Below are 24,920 nucleotides of genomic sequence, written 5' to 3'. Positions count from 1 at the left end.
AATTTAATATGGAAGTTATTTTGTTTCTTTTTTTTTAAAGCTACTAAAAACTAAAAGTCATCATGAAATGAGATGTGGGCCTATTTATTTGACTTTTTTGGCCAGTCCTGGGGCTTAAACTCAGGGCCTGAGTACTATCTCTGGCTTCTTTTTGCTCAAGGCTAGCACTGTACCAATTGAGCCACAGTACCACTTCTGGCCTTTTCTGTTTATGTGGTACTGAGGAATCGAACCCAGGGCTTCATGTATGCTAGGCAAGCACTCTACCTCTAAGCCATATTCCCAGCCCCTGTTACTTGACTTTGAAAACATTTCAATGTTTGTTATATTACATAAATGTCAGGAAATTTCAAGAGATGACCAGTAATGTTTTTTAAGAAAATATTCTTTATTATTTGTATTTGGCAAAAGTAGCAAACAAAAATTTTAAATAAAATAATCTTTTACACATAGTGGTATGGTACATGCCTGTAATCCTAACACTCAGGAGGCAGAGACAAGAGGATGGTAAGTTGGAGGCAAGTCTGAAATCAAGACTTAGCTCCAAGGATGAGTGTGGTGGTGGCAGGAGAACCACTGATCAAGGCAAGCCTGAGCTATATATGGATACTCTTGACTCACAAAACCTAGCACTGAAGTTGTAGTACAATAAGAATGCTTGCCTAACATGCCTAAGGGCCCTGTGTTCGATCATTAGCACTTCAACAAATGAGTGAATGTTCATTAAAAGTGTAGAAGACAACTGTAAATGATTTCTTTGTACACTTGTAATGAAAACCGCTCCCATATCTTTATAAAGATCTGTAAGGACTATGACAAAAGGATCTATAACTTTTCAGAATAATTAGTAACCTGTTTCAGTTTCAGAGTTGGAAAATATATAAATTCTTCTATTATGCAGATGATAGATCTGTATTTAGGATCGCTTAAGACAGAATTGTTGAGTTCTAAGTTCCTGTAGAATATGTAAGTCCTTTGGTTATGTGATTGATAGATTTATATCCAGGGTTACTAAGCATTATTGAGTTCTAAGCTACTGTAGATACATAAAAAAACAATTGATTTTGTTTTTGAGTGATTAGGGCTCCAGTTTTGGAACAGTATTATTAGCCTGCCATACTTTCCTTATTTACAATATTAAAATCAGTATGTTTCTGCTCTGCACCAGTGGCTCATGCCTGTGATCCTAGCCTCTCAGGAGGCTGAGATCTGAGGATCGTGCTTCAAAGCCAGCCCTGGCAGGCAAGTCCATGAAATTCTCCAGATAACTACAAAAAGCCAAGTGGCTCAAGTGGTAGAGCACAAAAGATCAGTATGTTAAATCCAGTAAACTGTAGTAAAATTTTAAATGAATTGCCAAAGTACATATTAACCATGTATATTCAGAAATGGAGTTCATATTTTAGATTTAAAACACATTATTATTATTTTGTGTTATCCAATAATGAAAGAGATAGAAATAACTTAAGTTATCAGTTAATATATACTACTTTTATGTTATTCAAACTATAGTGTTCTATGATTTTCTTTATTTCTTAATAGGCAGGAAAACATGAAGCTATTGTGAAGAATGTTCATGATCTCCTGGCAAAATTGGCATGGGATTTTTCTCCTGAACAACTTGATCATCTTTTTGATTGCTTTAAGGTAATTAACATACTGTAGTCATTACTCTGTGTGTGTGTGTGTATGTGTATATTTGTGTCTATTTGTGTGCACATGAGTACTAGTACTTGAACTAGCTCTTTGCTACTTGAGCCACAACTGCATTTCTAGCTTTTTGGTGGTTAATTGGAGATAAAAGTCTCACAGGCTTTTCTGCCTAGGCTGACTTCAAACCACAATCCTCTATATGAGTTGTTGTGTGACTCATGGTAAAGTACCAGCATTGAGCAAAAAAACTAAGCAAGACTTTGAGGCCTTTAGTTTACCCAGTACTAGCATCACCCAAAAGAGAAAAAGGATGAACAAACATGGATAGTCATAATTATTCAAATCTTTTTTCTAGGCCAGTTGGACAAATGCAAGTAAAAAGCAACGTGAAAAGTTACTTGAGTTGATTCGTCGTCTTGCGGAAGATGATAAAGATGGTGTAATGGCACACAAAGTGTTGAACCTTCTGTGGAATCTGGCCCACAGTGATGATGTGCCTGTAGATATCATGGACCTGGCTCTTAGTGCCCACATAAAAATACTAGATTACAGTTGTTCCCAGGTAAGGGTATTCTGCTTTGATCACTTCCTGTGACTTTTTTCTTTCTTTTTTCATTATTATAAAGGTGATAGAAGGATTACAGTTACATAAATAAGTGAGGCAATGAGTGCATTTCTTTTTGGACAGTGTCACCCATCCCTCTTCCTGTGGTTTTTTAAGAATTGAATTTGTTTATATAAGTCTGCCTTTCTTAAAACTCCACATAATTTCCTTGGGAGAGAAATAGTACAAACAGTAGGCTATTGAGTGTTTGTATTGTGATATATGGAGAGAGGGAAGAAAATTCAAAAACTATTAAGGCTGATTTGAAACTTTGGAGGCAAGAGCAGTTAGGTTTTCCTTCCCCATAGGAAAGGAAAGTAGTGGAAATAAAGCAAATAGTAGCATGTCCCAGACAGTAAACAACCAAGACGTTATTGCTACATTATGTGATATGATATGGTCAAATCTTAAAATACTGGATAAACATAGGATCATATAAAATAATATTTATCTAAATGAACTCCAGGAAATTGGAGAAAAACAAGCAAACAAAACGTGTGTGTCTGTGTGTGTGTCTGTGTGTGTGTACATACATACATACTAGATAAAACCCAGTACCATCTGGCACACTTAAAGTATATTAAGTATTTATGAAAGTGTTATACTTTTGGGAGTTTAAATAATAAATGTAAAATTAAAACTTAAAATTCTGTAAATAACCTAAAGGTAGAATTATCCTATTGATCACTATAAATTATTGCAATGATTTGTTTTAAGGACCGGGACACACAGAAGATCCAGTGGATAGATCGCTTCATAGAAGAACTTCGCACAAATGACAAATGGGTTATACCAGCACTGAAACAAATTAGAGAAATTTGTAGTTTATTTGGTGAAGCACCTCAGAATTTGAGGTAAGACTGAAACTGAGTTAATTTCCATATTTATGTTTTGTTGAAAAGAAGTAGCTTTTTAATAAAAGAAAATTTTAAATTTAAAGGAAGAAAATTTGAAATTACAAGAATCTAAGAGAAAGGTTAGAACAAAAGAATAATTTACCATAACCACTTCCTTTGTTTTATTTGTGAAGAAATAAGCAAAAACATTTAAGTATTAGAATCAAAATGAAATGCCACCTTCAGAGTTTGAGTTGAGAGCTCTCTTTCTAGAAAGTATATCTGATAGACTCTCATTCTTTTTATTTCATCCTTCCTACCTAAAATTTTTTAAACTCTATTAATACAGGAAAAGTTTCAAAGTAAAACCTATTTTAATAGCCAAAAGTTATTTAGAAGTTAGACTGAAATGACATTTAAATGATAGAAAATGCCAAGATACAGTCAGGCATCAGTGGCTGACACCTATAATCCTAGCTACTTAAGACACTGATTTAGTTTTGAGACCAGCACAGACAGAAAAAATTGCAGGACTTATCTCCAATTAACTAGCAAAATGCCAGACTTTGGAGGTATGGCTGAAGTGATATAGTGCAGGCCATGCACTGGGAAGAAAAACAATAATCATTAGGTACTTGGTGGAACAAACATTTATACTTCTCCCATGCTTCTTGCTGACTGCCTGCAGCCAGTCTACTTGTATTGATCATTTTATATGGCCTGAGAATGGTATAAATACGCAGTGGCTCTTTGGCTCTTAGCTGAAAAGAGGTTCAGCTCTCCTGCTGTTTTTTTTTTATGTATTTGATTAAAAGATTGAAAAGATCCATTATACCTCTGAATTTTAGGATTATGCCTAGGATAAGAGTAGAAAAGGTCATATTATGTGTTGATGTTAACAGTTGCTCTTTATCCCATTTTTAAGGTGGAAAAAATACTGAATTAGAAAAACTATAAAACTAAGTACTTAAGAGCTAGGGATATGGCTTAGTGGTAGAGTGTTTGCCTAGCATGCATGAAACCCTGGGTTTGATTCCTCAGTTCCACATAAACAGAAAAATCCAGAAATGGCACTGTTGCTCAAGTGGTAGAGTGCTGGCCTTAAGCAAAAGAAGCTCAAGGACAGTGCCCAAGTCCTGAGTTCAAGACCCAGGACTGGCAAAAAAAAGACAAGTACTGGAAAAATTCAGACATTTCTTACTCATATTTATTAGAGGGACGTAATTTGAGTGTATTAGACCCACTTATATAGTATGCCACTTGGCATATTGAAGATAATCTTACTAGTTCACATACAGTGAACCTTGCTAGAAAGTGACCTTATCTTCACTTGAGAACTAGTAGTGAAAGTTACTTGGTTTCAGTGAATGTGACACATAAGTTTGGAAAGGAATTTAGGTATCTTTCTGGTGATACTGTGAACAAACTTTACAAACCAAGTGCCCTGATATTTGCTACTCTTCTCAAAGAATTTTCTATTTCATAACTCATACAAAAGCATGTAGGGCTTAGAATATGGCCTAGTGGCAAGAGTGCTTGCCTCGTATACATGAAGCCCTGGATTCGATTCCTCAGCACCACATATATAAAAAAGGCCAGAGGTGGTAGTGTGGCTCAAGTGGCAGAGTACTAGCCTTAAGCAACAAGAAGCCAGGGTCAGTGCTTAGGCCCTGAGCCCAAGCCCCAGGACTGGCCAAAACAAAAAAAAGCATGTAATATAACACAGGTGTCTTAGTACTACCACGGTGTAGAAGTAGAAGTCAATAAATAAATACACTCCCATGACAAGTATACTTTAACTTTAGTTAGAAATTACTGACATTTGGTTTTATGGTCAAGCAATAATATCTCTTGTGATGTATTGAGTAATTTCTCTTTATAATGTTACTAAAAGAAGTAAATGGGAAAAATTGTGGTTTTAAATTTTTAATTAGTAACTGAGTATTTAGTGTGAACTCTTGTAATTACAACAGTTTAATTGCCTAATTATATTGTTAAGTTCTTCTCGTTTCAGTCAAACTCAGCGAAGTCCCCATGTATTTTACCGTCATGATTTAATCAATCAACTTCAGCACAATCATGCCCTAGTTACTTTGGTAGCAGAAAACCTTGCAACTTACATGGAAAGCATGAGACTGTATGGGAGAGGTATGTAAAGATAAACTGAACTGTCCCGGCGCCATCACTGTATCTCATCTGAGTACCCTGGATACTGTATACACTGGTATTAGAACTAGGTAAATGAAAGGGAATATCAAAATCGAGAGACAAAGGGCCAAAAAGACAACTCCAAAAGCAATACTTGCAAAAACCATTTGGTGTAAACCAACTGAACAACTCAGGGTGGGGAGAGGGAAAGGGGGAGGGGGGAGGGGGAAATGAGGGAGGAGGTAACAAATAGTACAAAAATGTACCCATGGTCTAATGTATGAAACTGTAGCCCCACTGTACATCACTTTGACAATAAATAAGTAATTATTGGGAAAAAATAAAAATAAATTGAACTGTGGAAAATAACAGTAAGCTCTTTAGAGTAATTAATTTTTTTTGTCAGTCATTGGCTTGAACTCAGGGTCTGGGAACTGTCCCTGAACCCTTTTGCTCATGTCTAGCACTCTACCATTTGAGTCACAGCACCACTTCGAGCTTTTTCTATATATGTGGTGCTGAGGAATTGAACCCAGGGCTTCATGTATATGAGGGGAGCACTTTACCACTAGGCCATATTCCCAGCCCCTCCACTTCGATTTTTTGAGTGGTTAATTGGAGATGAGTCTCAAGGACTTTTCTGCGCAGGCTGGCTTCAAACCACAATCCTCAGATCTCAGCTTTCTAACTAGCTAGGTGTACAGACATGAGCCACCAGTGCCCAGATTAAAGATATAGGGTAGTTGGTTTTATGAATTGTGTTTGTTGGCTTGTGATCCAATTTTGCTTCCATATCTATGTAACCTAAACTTTAATAGTCTATCATTTTAAGGCTCTTTACTCAATGTTGCCTTCTGCACTTGCCTTCTTTAGTTGATTCCTTTTTTTTCCCCTTCTTGGGGAGCTCTGTCAGTTTGTACTGCTTGGTCATTACTTTCTTAGTACTAATCTTTATTACCATCACCTTTAGATTTGCAAGAAAATGTTTTTGTTTATCTTTGCATATATTATAGTTCTTTTAATTATGTAAATGTGTGTTTCATACGTGCTTCAGACTTTATAAAGCAGAAATTGATGGAGATGGAAGGCCATAAGATAAAAGATTCTAGTGTTTACATTTATTTTGAGAGCGTAAAAATGCTTTGATGGGTATTTGTACCCTGTATCAATGCTCTTTTATCTTCTAACAGATAGGTCAGAGTCTGTGTGCTAGGGGCCTGAGCACCGTTCCTGAGCTTTTTTATTCATAGTTAGCACACTACCACTTGAGCCACAGCTCCACTTCCAACTTTTTGGTGGTTTAATTCAAGATAAGAGTCATAAGCCAGGCACCTTAGCACCAGTTGCTCAAGCCTGTAATCCTAGCTACTAAGGAGACTAGGATCTCAATTCAAAGCCAGCCTGGGCAGGAAAGTCATAAAACTCTTATCTCCAATTAGCCAGCAGAAAACTGAAAGTGGCTCTGTGGCTCAAGTGGTAGAGTGCGAGCCTTGAGCTGAAATGCTCAAAATCAAGGACAGCTCCCAGGCCCAGAGTTCAAGCCTCACAACTGACATAAGAAAAGTCTTAAGGGCTTTCCTGCCCAGGCTGCCTTTGAACCATGATCCTAGAAATCCTAGCTAAGATTACAGCCATGAGCTAAGAGAGCCCTAATTATAATTTTATTTGTTTGCTTGTTTGTTTGTTTTGCCGGTCCTGGGGCTTGGACTCAGGGCCTGAGCACTGTCCCTGGCTTCTTTTTGCTCAAGGCTAGCACTCTACCATTTGAGCCACAGTGCCACTTCTGGCTTTTTCTGTGTATATGTGGTGATGAGGAATAGAACCCAGGGCTTCATGCATGCTAGGCAAGCACTCTACCACTAGGCCACATTCCCAGCCTATAATTTAGTTTTTATGCCAAGCAATACCTCCATACAAAGTTGATTTTCAGTACAACAAGTAGGAAATTGACTAGAAAAGGTCATTTCGTCTTCATTCACTTTTGGCAAATGACAGCTTTGTGTTGGGCTGTAATCATAAATAGCTTCATTATACGTAAAAACAAAGTTTGTCTTTTTTTTTTTGGCAATACCAAGGTTTGGACTTGGCTTTGAGCTTGCTCTACTTGTGCTTGCTCAGCAAGTGCCCTACCACTTGAGCCATGCCTCCAGTCTGTCTTTTTGCTAGTTATCTTTGAAGATGAAATTTAGGGAACTTTTCTGCCTCAGTTTGTCATCAAAGAGCAGTCCTCCAGATTTCAGCCTCCTGAGTAGCTAGGAATTACAGACACGAACCCCTGGTACACAGCTATGAATTATTTTTTTTTTTTTTTTGGCCAGTCCTGGGCCTTGGACTCAGGGCCTGAGCACTGTCCCTGGCTTCTTTCCGCTCAAGGCTAGCACTCCGCCACTTGAGCCACAGCGCCGCTTCTGGCCGTTTTCTGTATATGTGGTGCTGGGGAATCGAACCTAGGGCCTCGTGTATCCGAGGCAGGCACTCTTGCCACTAGGCTATATCCCCAGCCCCCTATGAATTATTTTTAATAGCATATTTAACACATGATTTTCTTTTACTTACATGAAAGAAAAATGTATATCTCTGTGTGTGTACACATGGACACTACTATTGGGGCTTGAACTCACAGCCTGGGTTCTGTCCCTTTGCTTTTTCACTCAAGGCTAATGCTCTCCTACTTGAGCCACAGCTTCACTTCAGAAAATTCATTCTTGTAACAAAAGATGGGTTGAAATCACCACTACTAATTATTACCAATTATTAATAAGTTTCTTGTTGCCCTCTAATAACCTTTTAACTGACAGCTGTCTTAGTCAAAGTCAGTAGTGATGTGTGTAATGCATGCTTTTTCTTAATTTGTAGATCATGAAGACTATGACCCACAAACTGTGAGGCTGGGAAGTAGATACAGTCATGTTCAAGAAGTCCAAGAACGGCTTAACTTCCTTAGGTTTGTTTTGCATAATTCTTGCTCACTTTAAGACATAGATAAGGAATGCACAGTGCATATTCTGTATAGCTAGGTTTGCTGGTGTCATTTTTTACAGTAGTTGTACAAAGGGGTTTCAATTCAATGTATCCATTTAGGAGTATAGTACAACTTTGATAACGTCACCCTTCCCATTGTTCTTTTGGGTCCTATATAGTCTTTGTGCTAACAGTGGCTATCAAAGGCAATTCGAAATCATATTATATTTTTCTAATGAGATTCATTCTATTAAGCCAAAGTGAAATGTCCAAAGCCGGATTTGCTCAATGATACTTAATTTTAATGATTATACTTCTAAAACATTTGGAAAGTGCCTTTGATGATAGAAAAATCCTATGCATTCAAAATCTATGTCATACGCCAGAGTTTATTATTGTCATATGCCTGAAAGACCTGCCCAAACTACTGCTGCTACAGAAAAACCTATTGCAGTTGTTATCTTGAACCAGATTCTAGAGAGTTTTCCTTATTAATAATTATGAATATTTTATTGAACTCTGTGCTTAATGGGGAAATTTTTAATTTCATAATGATTTTAACCTAAGAAAAATTCTCTAGCAGATTTTAAGAAAATTGGCATTTGTTTAAAGTACGTTTATGTTTCTTTTAAACAACTTGAAGAAGCTGACTCTCCAGATTGAGAAATGCTATCCTAGTGAACTGTTGTTGCTGATATTTGCATGCGTTCTATCCCTTTGATTTGCCGAGACATAAAGTGTAATCCTTTTTCCAATATTAAAGTTTGGTGTCAAAGAATGTTATAGCCCCTTTTCTGTCAGTACTTACCTATGGACCTATACCAACTCACCAAAGATGAAGAAAACTAATTTTAGTACTTCTATACACTTGGCCTTTGTTAAGCACTTTTACCTTATAGCATGAAATAGCTGTTACTTCCATTTGGTCAAGAAATCAGTTGGCTTACAGTAGCTTGAACACAAGAAATCAAATGGCTTAGAGTAGCTTGTTCGAATTCATCTAGCACGTTTCAGTTGTGTCTAATGAAAATCTATGTTCTTCCTATTAAATTAATAATTTTGCAGGCTTAGAACTTTAGGATTTCTAAGTAGGTTCCTTGAAGGTTTCTGAATAAGCAAGTTTTATCCTTCCTCCTTTTTCCCCTCCTAAGAGCTAGACCAGCTCTGCTTTTACAGATCCTATTTCCAAAATGGGATTTTCACTTGAAGAAAAGTTTCTTTTGTCTTAAAAAACGAATGGGCATGGGTGGCTTACGCCTGTAATCCTAACTATTCAGGAGGCTAGGATCTGAGGATTGCAGTTCAAAGCCAGCCTGGAAAAGCAATTCCATTTTATCACACTAGACCCATTTCCTTCTCTGTAGATTAATAGTTGAGAAATGGGACAGAGTTATGTCAGAACCAAACGTTAGAAAGCCCTTATTAAGCTCCATATGTTATGAAAATATCAAATGCCCTAAAACATTAGGTCCTAAACATTTCAAAATTGAAAGAGAACTACTAATAATAAGCACAAGCACCTTATTCTGTAGCTAGACATGCAGCCACCATTATGATAGCTGAAAATTAGATTTTTAAGTTATTCAGAATAAAGTTGAGGTATTCTCTTTGTCATTCTTACACATGGCAGGACAGGGTCAGTGTTGAATGCTAAAAGGAAAATAATAGGAAGCTACCGAAAGAGACTGTAGTCTTTCTCATAGTGGAATTCATCTTCATTATTGTCTGATTTTAATGGACAACCCAACAGCCACGAAATAAAAAGACCCTAAGGCCTTAAAAAACATCCATGAATAAGCATCCTGTTGATGATTGGCATAAAATGTCTAAATTATATGTAAAATATTGTATTTAATGTGTCAGGTACTGACTGATGAATAATAAATCATTAAAAATTATCAAAATTGCAGGCTCCAGTGGCTCACGTCTGTAATACCAACTACTCAGGAGGCTGAGATCTGAGGACCATGGTTCAAAGCTAGCCCTAGGCAAGAAAGTCCAAAGCCAACCCTAGGCAGGAAAGTACAGAGATTCTTACCTCCAATTAAACACCATAAAACCAGAAGTGGTACTGTGGCTCAAAGTGGTAGAGAGCTAGCCTTGAGCAAAATAGCTCAGGAACAGCACCCAAGTCCTGAGTTCAAGCCCCACGACTGACAATTAAAAACAAAAGATAAAAGGAGAAATGACACTGTGGCTCAAGTGGTAGAGGGCTAGCCTGGAGCTGAAGAACTCAGGGGCAGCACCCAGGCTCAGAGTTCAAGCCTCACGATTGACAAAAAAGAAAAAGAAAGTATCAGAATTTAACTTGTGTTAGTTACCTATGAAAGACACTTAGTTGAATACCTCATTTCCATTGGAGCAAAAAAAAAAAAAAACCAAACTACTAAACTACCTACTAACCATATTTTCAAAATTACTGGTTTCAGACTGTTTGAATTCAGAGAATGGATGTTATACTTAGAAGCTGCTAGCCAGTTCCATAGGGTTTATAATGAGTGCCTTCATGTAGGCTTGTTGAATAAACTTAGTACGAGGTAAAAGTTGAGAATAGGTAACATCTTTTTATCTGTACTCAAAATGTAATTGTTAAGATGGGGACTGGTGGCTCAGCGTGTAATCCTAGCTACTTGGGAAGCTGAGATCTGAGGATCATGGTTTGAAGCCAGCCCAGCAGCAAAGTCCATGAAACTCTTATCTCTAATTAACTACCAAAAAGCCAGAAGTAGAGCTGTGGCTCAAGTGGTAGAGGGCTACCCTTGAACCAGAAAAGCTCAGGGACAGTGCCTATGCCCTGAGTTCAAGCCCTGGGACAGGCACAGAAAATTATATATTTTTAATGTATTTCATACATATATAGATTGCCTTTTAGGATAAAAATTATGTAAATCTAATTGCTAATTTTTTATGTTTTTCCAAGATTTTTATTGAAGGATGGCCAACTGTGGCTATGTGCTCCTCAGGCAAAACAAATATGGAAATGCTTAGCTGAGAATGCAGTTTACCTTTGTGATCGTGAAGCCTGTTTTAAATGGTATTCCAAATTGATGGGGGATGAACCAGACTTAGATCCTGATATTAATAAGGACTTCTTTGAAAGTAACGTGCTTCAGCTTGATCCTTCCCTATTAACTGAAAATGGAATGAAATGTTTTGAACGATTCTTCAAAGCTGTGAATTGTCGAGAAGGAAAACTAGTAGCAAAGAGGAGAGCCTATATGATGGATGATTTGGAGTTGATAGGATTAGACTATCTTTGGAGGGTAAGTCAAAAAAGTAGGAACTTTGTAAACAATATATCTGATATAATTCTCAGAATAAGTATGAATTATAACTTTATAAATTATATATGAATTTTCTGATGCTTGTCCTCAGTGTCTGAGGTAGCAAACAGTCATCTTTATCTTATATTATTTGTCACTTTAAAAGATTTCCTCCCTTCTATCTCCCTCATTCTGGGCTGGTGTTCCTATTGTCTAGACTTAAAATACATGTTTTCAGGTACATTTTAGAAGTTACTAACCATCTTTCATAAAGCCCCATGGGAATTAATTGCCAATCCCATTTTTTGTTCAGTGTAGATCTCTGTTTAGTTTACCTAATACTAAGGAGACTTCATATAAAAGAAATTTCTAAATACCAGGAAAGTATTAGTTAAGGATAATTTTCCATATTTTGTAATGTTTATATATAATTAAAAGGGGTGGGGTTGGGTACCAGTGTCTCACACCTGCAATCCTAGCTACTCAGAAGGATGAGGATATCAGTTCATAGCCAGCCAGGATATTAAAAAGTCCATGAGATGGTTATCTCCAGTTAACAACCAAAAATTGGAAAGTGGAGCTGTGGCTCAAGTGGTAGAGTGCTAGCCCTGAGCAGAAAAGCTCAGGTATAGTACCCAGACCCTGAGTTCAAGCCCAAAGACCAGCACAAAAAAGGGGGTAGAGGGAGGGCTGGAGGGGTATAGTTCATGTGCAAGGACGTGGGTTAAATCCTTGGTGCCTCCCCCCCCCATACAACACAGACATAATACAGTAGGTTTTTTTTCTTAGTTATGTTTTTATGTTTCTGTGAAGTTTTTTTTTTTTTTTTGCCGGGCTTGGGGCTTGAACTCAGGGCCTGGGCTCTGTCCCTGAGTCTCTCTGTGCTCTACCACTTGAGCCACAGTGGCATTCTAGCCTTTTCTGTTTATGTGGTACTGAGGAATGGAACCCAGGGCTTCATGCATGCTAGGCAAGTACTCTACCACTAAGCCACGTTCCCAGCCTCTGAAATATTTCTATAAAATATTTTTCTGCAAACCATAGATAGACAAAGGAATTTATTGTACTCTTTGAGTGTTTGAACACTTTTGTGGGTTTTTAACTCAAAATTCACATGCTGGGCATAGTGGTGCACACTTGTAATCTCAGCTCTTGGAGGCAGAGGTAGGAGGGTCTGCTAGTTTGACAGCCTGAAATACTTAGCAAGACTGTATTAAAAACAAAAAAAAATACAATCCAAAATGTAAAACCTAGTTGATAAGGGAAATCTGCATTTCTTGGTTCAGTGTTCCCATGCGTTCTTTATTCTCTTTCTCCTCCCTAAGCTTCTTTATAGGGGTTAGCCCTGAAACATCAAGTTCTAGGTTTCTGAACAGAGTTTAAAAACCACTAGTGTAATCAGATGAGTGATAAAGGTTTAGTATGCTAAACTGTTTCGTGTAGTCGTCATCAAGACCTTAAGTTACAGGCTTAAGTAATATTGGTCAAGGCTTAAGTAATATTGGTCAAGGCATATTTTACTTTACATTTATTCTCTCTTCTGGTCTGTTTTTCTCAATTTTACTTGATTGTCAGAGTCAGCCTATCATTAAACTACTAATGTGTATAAAATAACAGGATATGGTTTGGAATTAAATGTCCAACTAAGACTTCTTGAGAAGAATTAATGCTTCAGTTTTTTTTTAACTTAGGTTGTGATTCAGAGTAATGATGACATTGCCAGCAGAGCAATAGATCTCCTTAAAGAGATATACACAAACCTTGGTCCAAGACTACAGGTCAACCAGGTGAGAATCTTTGTGCATCGTTTAGAATTCTAATTGCTGTATTGCTGATAAGAACTTTTGTCTTGGGCTTAGGGGCATGCTTCAGATGGTAGAACCCTTACCAGCTTGCAGGAGGCCCTGAACTCAATCCCCATTACTGACCCCAAAAAATGTTTTTAAGAATTTTTTTTCCTTTGGAATAAACTAAAACTTACTTTGGTTTAGCTCTTACAAAAAATATATGTAAAAACTGGTGTGATCCTGGTGCTGGTGACTCATGGGTGTGATCCTAGTTACTACGGAGGCTGAGATCTGTATGGTTCCATGTCCGAGAGACTTATCTCCAACAGGGTCTGAGTACAAGCCCCAAGGAATGGCACCCACAAAAAATGGGTATGATGGTGCATGCCTGTAATTCTAATCAATTCAGAAACAAGTTTCAGGGCATCCTGGGCTAACTATAACTCAAATAGTAGAGAGAGAGAGAGAGAGAGAGAGAGAGAGAATGTTTTAGAAAGACATATACCATGTGTGTGAATCTTGTTTATTGATAATTATACTGATTGGGTGTGTTTTTTTTAAATAAGATTGTATGTTGAAATGTCAAAAAGATTCTACTGAATTTGTTTTAATAACTAGCACCTAATTCTGTAAAGCTTATTTTTTGCTATCTAGTTCATCCTCCTTAACTAGCTTCCTTTTAGAAATTTAATATGTTTTATTATCATTGTCGACTGCCTAAATACTTTGTTTTTCCATGGTGATACTGAGGCTTTAACTTGGGGCCTGGGTGCTGACCCTTAGCTTTTTTCACTCAAGACTATCACTAAACCACTTGAGCCACACCTCTGTTTCTGGCATTTTGCTGGCTCTTGGAGGTAAGAGTCTCAGAATTTGCTGCGCAGCCTGGCTTCTAAATCACAATCCTCAGATCTCAGCCTCCTGAATAACTGGGATTATAGATGTGATTCACCAGCACACAGCTAAATAACATCATTTTTTTTAGATCAACTTTACATGTTACCATCTCCAATTGGATTAATGTTATATATTTAATTTTTTATCATTTCAAATCTTTCTCTTTGGCCCATTATTTATAGGTGGTCATCCATGAAGATTTCATTCAGTCTTGCTTTGATCGTTTAAAAGCCTCTTATGATACGTTGTGTGTTTTGGATGGTGACAAAGACAGTATTAATTGTGCAAGACAGGAAGCTGTTCGAATGGTTCGAGTATTAACTGTTTTAAGGGAATATATTAATGAATGTGACAGTGATTATCATGAGGAAAGAACAATTCTACCTATGTCAAGGTTTGTGAAAAATTGATCAATTGCTGCTAATCCTTAATTATTTACCTCTTACAAAACCATTTGTTTGGGGCTGGGAATATGGCCTAGTGGTAAAGTGCTCACCTCGTATACATGAAGCCCTGGGTTCAATTCCTCAGCACCACATATATAGGAAAAAGCCGGAAGGGGAGCTGTGGCTCAAGAGGTAGAGTACTAGCCTTGAGCAAAAAGAAGCCAGGGACAGTGCTCAGGCCCTGAGTCCACACCCTAGGACTGGCAACAAAAACAAAACAAAAACCGTTTGTTTGGGGGAGGGTTGTTTTGTTTTGTTTTTTGAGACAGGGTCTCATATTGTAGCCCCATCTAGCCTGTGACTCAAAATCATCATGCCATCATGCCCAGCATAGACTTTTTTTTTTTGCTAGTCCTGGGGCTTGAACTCAGGGCCTGGGTGCTGCCCCTGGACCTCTTTGTGCTCAGTACTAGCACTCTACCACTCATCGCAGTGCCACTTCTGGCTTTTTCTGAGTGGTTTATTGGAGATAAAAGTCTCAGGGACTTTTCTGCCTGAGCTGGCTTCAGTGATCCTCAGATCTCAGCCTCCTGAGTATCTAGGATTACAGGCATGAGCCACTGGTACCTGGCAGAATATTTTTAATTGATAGCTTTATTCCTCCATAGTTAGTTTTTATTTTGTTTGGGTTTAAGTCCAGTTTTTCATTAACTGTTTTTGTTTTGTTGTTTGTCTGTACTACTAAAAATAGTAGCATAGTCAGATTGCATAACTTGGTGTTGTATTTATTTTTTTTCTTTGGCCAGTCCTGGGCCTTGGACTCAGGGCCTGAGCACTGTCCCTGGCTTCTTCCCGCTCAAGGCTAGCACTCTGCCACTTGAGCCACAGCACCGCTTCTGGCCGTTTTCTGTATATGTGGTGCTGGGGAATCGAACCTAGGGCCTCGTGTATATGAGGCAGGCACTCTTGCCACTAGGCTATATCCCCAGCCCAGATTGCATAACTTGGAAAGAAATCATAAAAGCTGCCTTGACAGATATTTTCAGTGGTCTAATAAAATTTCTCTTTAGGTTTTATTCATCATTTAGTAATTCAAACAATATTTATATTGTTATATTGCTCCTTGAATATGATTTAATATGCCAACATAAATACCATTGTGGAGTGACTTGTTAGTTTTTTCCAAAAAAATTACATCAACCTTTTTGTTGGTGTAAACTTGTTATTCTCAAAGTAAGGTTTATCTCAAATTTACAAATAGTCTTATTAAGTTGTGGTTTTATATGGATAAAAATAAGTGAAATGTTACCATGTCTCATCTTAATTTCTGGTTTGGGGAATGTTTTGTTTATTCAGGATTTTTTAATGCTAATCTGAGACTTGAAATCACTGCCTATGCACTGTTCCTGGGCTTCCTTTGCTCAAAGCTAGTACTCAACCACTTAAGCCACAGCACCACTTCTGGCTTTTTTTGGTAGTTTATTGGAGGAGATAGAAATCTCACAAACTTTTTTTTCACTGGCTGGCTTTGAACTTCAATCCTCAGATTGAAGCTGAGGCCTCCTGAGTAGCTAGGATTACAGGCCTGGGCCACGTCTGCCCAGACTTATGCTTTCACTTTTTGAAAGTCTCACCTTGTAGCCCAGTCTGTCCTGGAAGTCTCTATCCTCTGGCCTCAGCCTAACAAGTCTGAAATTACAGGCATGCACCACCACAACCTGCATTTGTATTCATTTCTTATAAGTTGATACTCATTTTCTACAGTCATAGGTACAAAAAGTACTGACAAAGATGCTTGGTCATTGTTTTCTGAAGATTTGCAGTAGATGTAGGTAAAAGCAATCAGAAGCGGATGCTAATGGCTCACACCTGTAATCCTAATTACTTTGGAGACTTAAGATCTGAGGACCAAGCATCAAAGGCAGAGAAATCCTGCTCCAATTAACCATCAAAAAAGACAAAAGTGGAGGTGTGACTCAGTGGCAGAACACCAGCCTTCAGAGGAAAAAGCCAAGTGTGAGAGCATGAGTTCCTGAGTTCAAGCCCCGGAAAAAAGAAATCAGTTTTCATTTTCAGGATACTAAAAATAAGCATCGAGGGCTGAGAATATGGCCTATTGGCAAGAGTGCTTGCCTCGCATACATGAAACCCTGGGTTCGATTCCCCAGCACCACATCTATAGAAAATGGCCAGAAGTGGCACTGTGGCTCAAGTGGTAGAGTGCTAGCCCGGAGCAAAAAAAGAAGCCAGGGACAGTGCTCAGGCCCTGAGTCCAAGGCCCAGGACTGGCCAAATAAATAAATAAGCATCTATAATTAATTTTCTCTTGTTTAATAAGAAAATTGTCATTGTTTAAATTCCTAGCTTGATTTTCTTGAGAAGATTTAAATATCTACTGAATATCATATTATCCTTTTTTTTTCCCTCCCCCAACCTCAGAGCTTTCCGTGGTAAACACCTCTCTTTTATAGTTCGATTTCCAAACCAGGGCAGACAGGTAGATGATTTGGAGGTATGGTCTCATACAAATGATACAATTGGCTCAGTTCGGCGATGTATTCTCAATCGTATTAAAGCCAATGTAGCCCATACAAAAATAGAGCTTTTTGTGGGCGGTGAACTGATCGATCCTGGAGATGACAGAAAGTTGATTGGACAGTTAAACCTAAAAGATAAATCGGTAAGTATATATGGTTCCCAAACTTTAATTACACCAAACTTGAAACTACTACTGTTTATTCAGTAAATGCTGATTATTTGTTAGGTACAAGGTACTGTGTTAGGTGCTTGGATTATAATACTAAAAAAAGACATTGTGACATGATACATCAAAGGATTTCTAAAATTGAAACTAAGTGGCTATATGAGACAATACTTTTAAAAGGTATTTGAAAGTTTATCGTGTAGGGTTTTTTTTGGTATGTCAGTCACTAGGTTCTGGATTCTGTGTTTTCAGTTTTTTTCCCCCATGTCTTTGATACTGACATGGTTTATCATTTTCAGCTAATTACAGCCAAACTTACACAAGTAAGTTCCAATATGCCTTCAAGCCCTGATAGCTCTTCTGATTCTTCAACTGGATCTCCTGGAAACCATGGTAATCATTATAGTGATGGTCCCAATCCCGAAGTGGAAAGCTGTCTGCCTGGAGTGGTGAGTACATGCAGTTGTGCAAGTCAATATGCTGGGATTTTTTTCTAATTAAAGACATAGGTAGAATATTTTTTCTTGAGGTGCTTATAATTTAATAGGGCAGAATATCAAATTAATCATTTGATAGTCCCTCTAAAATGTGACTGTAACTCAAATTTAAAGCAAAAATTTCCAACAGATATAGTATGGTTATATTTAGGCATGTAATTTACGAGAGCATAATTGATACTTGAATATATACATTTAGAAAAATACTGCCTTGTGTATTTATACAATAAAATGGACTCTTTTTGGCCAGTCCTGGGCCTTGGACTCAGGGCCTGAGCACTGTCCCTGACTTCCGTTTGCTCAAGGCTAGCACTCTGCTACTTGAACCACAGTGCCACTTCTGGCCATTTTCTGTGTATGTGGTGCTGAGGAATCGAACCCAGGGCTTCATATATAGGACGCAAGCACTTTTGCTGCTAGGCCATATTCCCAGCCCCATAAAATGGACTCTTTAAAACTAGGGAAGTATATGTAGTCTTAGATTGTCAGTAAAATACCCTTATGTCCCAGGAAAATGTGATGTCTCCCTTTTTTGCTCTCACATTTTGCCACAACAGTTTTGTTTGTCAGTCCTTGAACTGTAGGCCTGGCACTGCCCCTGAGCTCCTTTTGCTCAAGGCTTGAGCCACAACACCAGTTCTGACTTTTTCTGTAAAGATATGAGTCTCATAGACTTTCCTACCCAGGCTGGCTTTAAACTGAGTCCTCAGATCTCAGCAGCCTCTTGAGTACCTAGGATTACAGGTGAGAGCCACCAGCTCCCAGCTTTGTTTATTTATTTACTTACTTATTTGTGTAGGTGTGTGGGTGTCTGGCATGGGCATGTGAGTATACGGGCACTTGTGAGCACATGTGCCAGTACTGGGGCTTGAACTCCGGGCCCTGAATATTATCCCTCAGCTTTTTCTTCTCAAAACTGGTACTCTGCCACTTGAAGTACAGCTCCTCTTGTGGCTTTTTACTGGTTAAGTGGCCATAATATCAGGCACTGGAGTGTCAGAAGGATTTGGCTCCCTGCAAGTGAATTCGAAATTTAGTAGTTGAATGGCAGCTGTTGTGTGTCCAGAGTCTGAATTGAGTGTAAAAGAGAAATAATTTAATAGAATATAAAGAATTGTCAAAAGAAAAGTAACTAGAGGTTATATGAATGATATGTTCAGTCTGCATCAAGGATTTGTAAAGGAAATACAACCATCTTTAAAGAGTAGAAATGACGGGCTGGCAATATGGCCTAGTGGCAAGAGTGCTTGCCTCACATACATGAAGCCCTGCGTTTGATTCCTCAGCACCACATATATAGAAAAGGCCAGAAGTGGGTGGCTCAAGTGGCAGAGTGCTAGCCTTGAGCAAAGAGAAGCCAGGGACAGTGCTCAGGCCCCTGAGTCCAAGGCCCAGGACTGGCAAAAAAAAAAGAGTAGAAATGACATAAGCAATATTACAGAGATTACCAGTTCTGGAGAGGAGTAATTTATAGATAATTATGTGTATTTTGTATTCTAGATAATGTCACTGCATCCCAAATACATCTCTTTCCTTTGGCAAGTTGCGGACTTAGGTAGCAGCCTAAACATGCCACCTCTTAGAGATGGAGCAAGAGTGCTAATGAAACTTATGCCACCAGGTAAGAATTTTTAAATGACCGTAAAAGTACATGCTGAACAATTAATGGGTAGATACCGAGCAAACTTTATGCAAAAAGAATTGGTAAACTATAGCCCAAAGATAAAATTCATCCCAACCACATCTGTTTTTGTACATTCCAGAAACATAAGAAAGATTTCTGAATTTTTAAATGTATTTATTTATTTTGCTGGTCCTAAGACCAGCTCTGTGCCTGAACACTGTGCTTGAGCTCCTTTTGCTCAAGGCTAGAGCTCTACCACTTGAGCCACAGTACCACTTCTGGCTTTTTCTTTTTTTTTCAAATTTTTATTATCAAACTGATGTACAGAAAGGTTACAGTTTCATAAGTTAGGCATTGGATACATTTCTTATACTGTTTGTTACCGTGTCCCTCATACCCCCCTCCCTCCTCCCCCTTTCCCTTCCCCCCCTGAGGTGTTCAGTTCACTTACACCAAACAGTTTTGCAAGTATCGCTTTTGTAGTTGTTTGTCGTTTTTTACCCTGTGTCTCTCAATTTTGGTATTCCCTTTCAATTTCCTACTTCCAATACCAGTATACACGGTTTCCAATATACTCAGATAAGATTACAGAGATAGTGTAGGTACAACCACAGGAAGGTGATACAAGAACATCATCAATAATAGAAGCTACAGATACACATGGGACACTGAAAGTAGTTACAACTGTGATATAACAATTGTTTCCATAACATGGAGTTCATTTCACTTAGCATCATCTTATGTGTTCATAAGGGTATAGCTATTGGGCCTTGTGATGCTCTGCTATGACTTGCCTAAACCTGTACTAATTATTCCCAATAAGGGAGACCATAGAGTCCATGTTTCTTTGGGTCTGGCTCACTTCACTTAGTATAATTTTTTCCAAGTCCTTCCATTTCCTTACAAATGGGACAGTGTCATTCTTTCTGATAGAGGCATAAAATTCCATTGTGTATATGTACCACATTTTCCTGATCCATTTGTCTACTGAGGGGCATCTGGGTTGGTTCCAGATTCTCGCTATGACAAATTGTGCTGCGATGAACATTGTTGTGCTGGTGGCATTACTGTGATTTTGTTTGTGGTCTTTTGGATAGATACCCAAAAGTGGGGCTGCTGGGTCATAGGGGAGTTCTATATTTAGCCTTCTGAGGAATCTCCATACTGCTTTCCAGAGTGGCTGAACCAGTTTACATTCCCACCAACAATGAAGTAGGGTTCCCTTTTGGCCACATCCCCTCCAACAATTGTTATTGTTAGTTTTCTTTTTTTTTTTTTTTTTTTTTTTGGCCAGTCCTGGGCCTTGAACTCAGGGCCTGAGCACTGTCCCTGGCTTCTTCCCGCTCAAGGCTAGCACTCTGCCACTTGAGCCACAGTGCCGCTTCTGGCCGTTTTCTGTATATGTGGTGCTGGGGAATCGAACCTAGGGCCTCGTGTATCCGAGGCAGGCACTCTTGCCACTAGGCTATATCCCCAGCCCCTGTTAGTTTTCTTGATATATGACATTCTTACTGGGGTGAGATGGAATCTCAATGTTGTTTTGATTTGCATTTCTTTTATGGCACTTCTGGCTTTTTCTGTGATTAATTAGAGATAAGAGTCTCACAGACTTGCTTTCCTGACGTGGCTGGCTTCAAACTACAATCCTCAGATCTCAGCCTCCTGAGTAGTTAGGATAACAGGCATGGGCCACGGGTGATGGCTTAAATTGCTTTAAAAAATTAAATACTATTTTCTGACATATGAAAATTACATGAATCTAAACTTTAATGTCATAACCAAAGTTTTATTTGTGAGAAGCCATGCTTATTTATTCACAAACTATCTTCAGTTACTTCTGTCTTGAAACAGCAGATCTCAATAATTGCAGAAGAGCTTGCGAACCTAAAATACTTAGTCTCTGCCTTTTACAGAAAATGTTTGCCTGCACATATCCTATCTAGCCTATGGATTATGTGTCATCAACATCGTTGCCTTCATTCCTTAGAAACAGCCAATTTTGACTTTACCCTTTTAATAAGTTCTCAAAATAACTTTCCATTATTTTGTACATGTATAATCTGTCAGCTCTGTGGTTGTCCTAGAACTTTCCCTTCTCTTATCTGATTTTTCTTTGTCACATAGCTTTCATTTGGGGACTACTTTCCACAACTTTCTTAATGTCAGATTCATATTAACCAACTCCTGTATCTTTAGGCCCTTTTTGAGATGCTCTTTCATTGTGTTGAAGTACACCTTCCTATACTTAGATGAACAAGTATGTGGAAGGTAGATTATTTTTTTGAGACATAACGTATACGCAACCAAACCCTCCCATTTGAGTAGAGCTGGTGGTGGTGCTGGAAGATCATCAAAAAGACCTTATACTTTCTATTTACAATGTGATTATGTTTCTGGAATGTTTGGTTTTATCCTTGAACTTTTATATTACATGATGATACATCTACCTAGGTGAAGTTAGATCCGTTTTGTGGTGAGTGTTTAGTAGGCCTAGAGATTATTCAGTTGTGAAATATTTAGAATTTTTTGTTGTTTTTCCTTTATAGTTGTACTGTCTGTGTTTTTCTTTTTGTGTCTTTGCTTTTTGTCTCATGTTGAATCTGCTACTTCTGACTTTCATAACCTTGCTCTTGAATTTTTTTTTCATCTTTGCAGTAGTTCACTTCAATTTTTTCAGCTCTTCTGTTCATTTTTTTCCTCTCCAGGATACTATTTATTTACTTTGAGATCGCTCTAGGAAAAAAGTTATCTTCTGAAAAGAGACCCTTTTCCATAGGATTTTATTTTTCATGAGTACATTCCCAACATTTCTGCTCTTATATACATATATTCCTTTAAAAGCAACAGGTCTGGGGGAGAGAAGATTGAGTTGGCACATAATTCAAACCTACCTAAACTTAATTAATTTTGTGTGCTGATCCAAGGCTTGAACTCCAGGCCTGGGCACTGTCTGAGCTTTTGGGTCCAAGGCTAGCACTCTTACTACTTGAGTCACTACTCCATTTTCAGCCTTTTTGCTGGTTAACTGGAGATAAGAGTCTCGTGGACTTTTCCTGCCCTGCCTGGCTTCGAACCACAGTCCTCAGATCTCAGCCTCCTTGGCACCTAGGATTATTGGTGTGAACCACCAGCACCCAGTATCAAGATAGTTCGGGCCACATTATTGGCATCAAAAAAAAAGGAAAAAAATTACTTTTGATCCTTTTGAGTATAATCTGCTGATCTCCTGTTCCATTGTTCCACAAGTCCTTTATTGTGTGTTTCCTACAAATAAGAATATTGTGTGGGCCTACGAATGTGGCTTAGTGATACAGTCCTTGCCTAGCATGCATGAAGACCTGGGTTCGATTCCTCAGTGCCACATAAACAGAAAAAGCTAGAAGTGGTGCTATGGCTCAAGTGGTAGAATGCTAGCCTTGAGCAAAAAAAGAATCTCAAGGACAGTAGCCTGAGTTCACCCCAGGACTGGCAAAAAAAGAATATTAGGTATATATCTAAAATACAACTACCTAAACCAGAAAGTTTATGTTGATTCACTAATGCCATCTAGTTAGTGGACCCTGTGTGAATCTCTCTGACAATCTTCAGAACAAAAAGATGTGCTTCAAATAAACAAGAAGGTTGAGACTCAATTTAAGTTCGTCTTGTCATAATGGGATGAAGAAGTGAGCAACATCATATATTTTCCTACATAAAAAGTCATATATTGCATTTAGTTGATATATCTCTTTTGGAATAGTTCTTCATTCTACCTTTGGCTTTTATGTTGTGATATGTTTCAAAATTACAAGGCCATTAGTTTGTACAATATACTTTGAGATTTGTTTCATGATAATTAAATGCATCTTTACAAGTGCCACAGAAATATAACTTGTGCTATTCTCAGTGTTTTCTCTCAGATGGAGTAGTATTTCAGTTTTTCCTGTTACTCTGGGATGATCGCTTGACTTTGGACTTTTCTGCTCCTTAAGTATTTCCTTCAATTTATGCTATTCCTTATCAAATTGTATGTGTAAAAGAGCAGCAATCACTCTTTATCACTTAAACTGTCGTCATCCCTTTTGTATTTTGTTTTTGAGGCATAAGTCTTGCCAATTTTGCCTGTATCTGCCTTGAACTTGTGATTTTCCTGCCTTATAAGGCCTTGCATATAGCTACAATTATAGGCCTGCACCAACATAATCAGCATAATTATTTATATCTGTATCAACTCATGGTTTATTATTATGTTCAAGGGTAATAATTTATTACTATCATTTATGTCTCCAATTTGGTCAATAGACCTATAGTTTGTGATACTTACACATGTTACCATTCTTAGATCATTTGGATGTTTTTGGCTTAAGATGTTTCACACTGATAGGATCTTGTATTCTGCATATCCCAGTCCTATAGCCAAATTTCCCAGGAGACTTGGCTCCTTTTACACACACACACACACACACACACACACACACACACACACACACACACACACACACACACCCCACACCCCCCCCAGCATATACACAGAGTATATTTGTATATTTTTGAAAACTACAGCATCATACTTGTTCCCCTATTCTAACCTATCACAGGTTCATCTGGGCTTTCTGTCTTCCTATATTTATAGTTCTTCCTCTGATGGTGAAAAGCCTGATTCTCATTATCATCCTTTAACATATTTTCCTATCATTCCATTTTAATGTAAATAATTCATCACCAGCCTACCCATTCTCTAGGATTTGTTTTGTTTGGGTCTGTTTGTGCTGGTCCTCAGGCTTGAACTCGGGGCCTGGGTGCTGTCCCTAAGCTTTTTTTGCTCAAATCTAGCACTCTTACCACCTGAGCTAGAGCTCTACTTCCAGGTTTTTGATGGTTAATTGGAAATAAGAATCTCATGGACTTTCCTTCCTGGGCTGGCTTCAAACCATGATCCTCAGATGTCACCTTCCTGAGTAGCTAGTGTTATAGACGTGAGCCACTGGCTCCCATTAGGAGCCAGACCCCTGCCTTATTAACCTATGGAAAGTCCCTTTATGCTGCTTGAATTGAGTCTTCCTGCTGAACTATTCCCTTGTGTAGACTCCTTCCTTCCCCAGATTGATTTTAACACCCTAAATAGGACTGTCTTCTCTTCCAGATAAATTTTAAATAGAACATTAATTTAAAAAAATAGACCAGGCACCGGGGGCTCATGCTTGTAATCCTAGCTACTGTGATATGAGGATCACTGTTCAAAGTCAGCCTGGGCAGGAAAGTCTGTGAGGCTCTTATCTCCAATTAACCATTGAAAAGCCAGAAGTAGAGCCCCAGCTTAAGTGGTAGAGGACTAGCCTGGAACTGAAGAGCTCGGGGATAGCACCCAGGCCCAGAGTTCAAGCCCCACGACCGACAAAATAATAATAATTAACTGGGTGCAATTCTGTAAGGAAACCTGGTGCTCTGGCTGTAGTCCCAGCTACTAGCTGCTTGGGAGGCTGAGGCAGGAGGATGGCTTGATCTCAGTAGTTGGATACCAGAGTCTGTGCTGTCTGGAAAAGAGGGAAGGGTAGGTTCTAGAACAGTTAATGTGACATCT

At 38.4% G+C, this 24,920-nt stretch overlaps 1 protein-coding gene across 4 annotated transcripts in view; it reads left to right on the top strand.

Moving 5' to 3' along the window:
• Usp9x (ubiquitin specific peptidase 9 X-linked) overlaps window positions 1-24,920 on the top strand; it is a 109,537-nt gene that overhangs the window by 37,685 nt on the left and 46,932 nt on the right. For 2 of the 4 annotated variants that reach the window (XM_048336802.1, XM_048336804.1), the window contains exons 11-21: window positions 1,543-1,647; window positions 2,009-2,215; window positions 2,975-3,111; window positions 5,093-5,241; window positions 8,098-8,185; window positions 11,123-11,465; window positions 13,157-13,252; window positions 14,332-14,543; window positions 16,975-17,215; window positions 17,539-17,688; window positions 19,237-19,357. In XM_048336802.1, coding sequence (XP_048192759.1) covers window positions 1,543-1,647; window positions 2,009-2,215; window positions 2,975-3,111; window positions 5,093-5,241; window positions 8,098-8,185; window positions 11,123-11,465; window positions 13,157-13,252; window positions 14,332-14,543; window positions 16,975-17,215; window positions 17,539-17,688; window positions 19,237-19,357 — 1,849 coding nt within the window. The remainder of the gene's footprint in view (window positions 1-1,542; window positions 1,648-2,008; window positions 2,216-2,974; window positions 3,112-5,092; window positions 5,242-8,097; window positions 8,186-11,122; window positions 11,466-13,156; window positions 13,253-14,331; window positions 14,544-16,974; window positions 17,216-17,538; window positions 17,689-19,236; window positions 19,358-24,920) is intronic. The other 2 variants (XM_048336803.1, XM_048336805.1) reach the window with 1 other exon arrangement.

The sequence above is a fragment of the Perognathus longimembris genome, chromosome 28, assembly GCF_023159225.1.
Source record: "Perognathus longimembris pacificus isolate PPM17 chromosome 28, ASM2315922v1, whole genome shotgun sequence".
Classification (NCBI taxonomy): domain Eukaryota; kingdom Metazoa; phylum Chordata; class Mammalia; order Rodentia; family Heteromyidae; genus Perognathus; species Perognathus longimembris.
The sequence above is the reverse complement of the archived record's forward strand: the minus strand, read 5'-3'. Positions and strand labels throughout refer to the sequence as shown.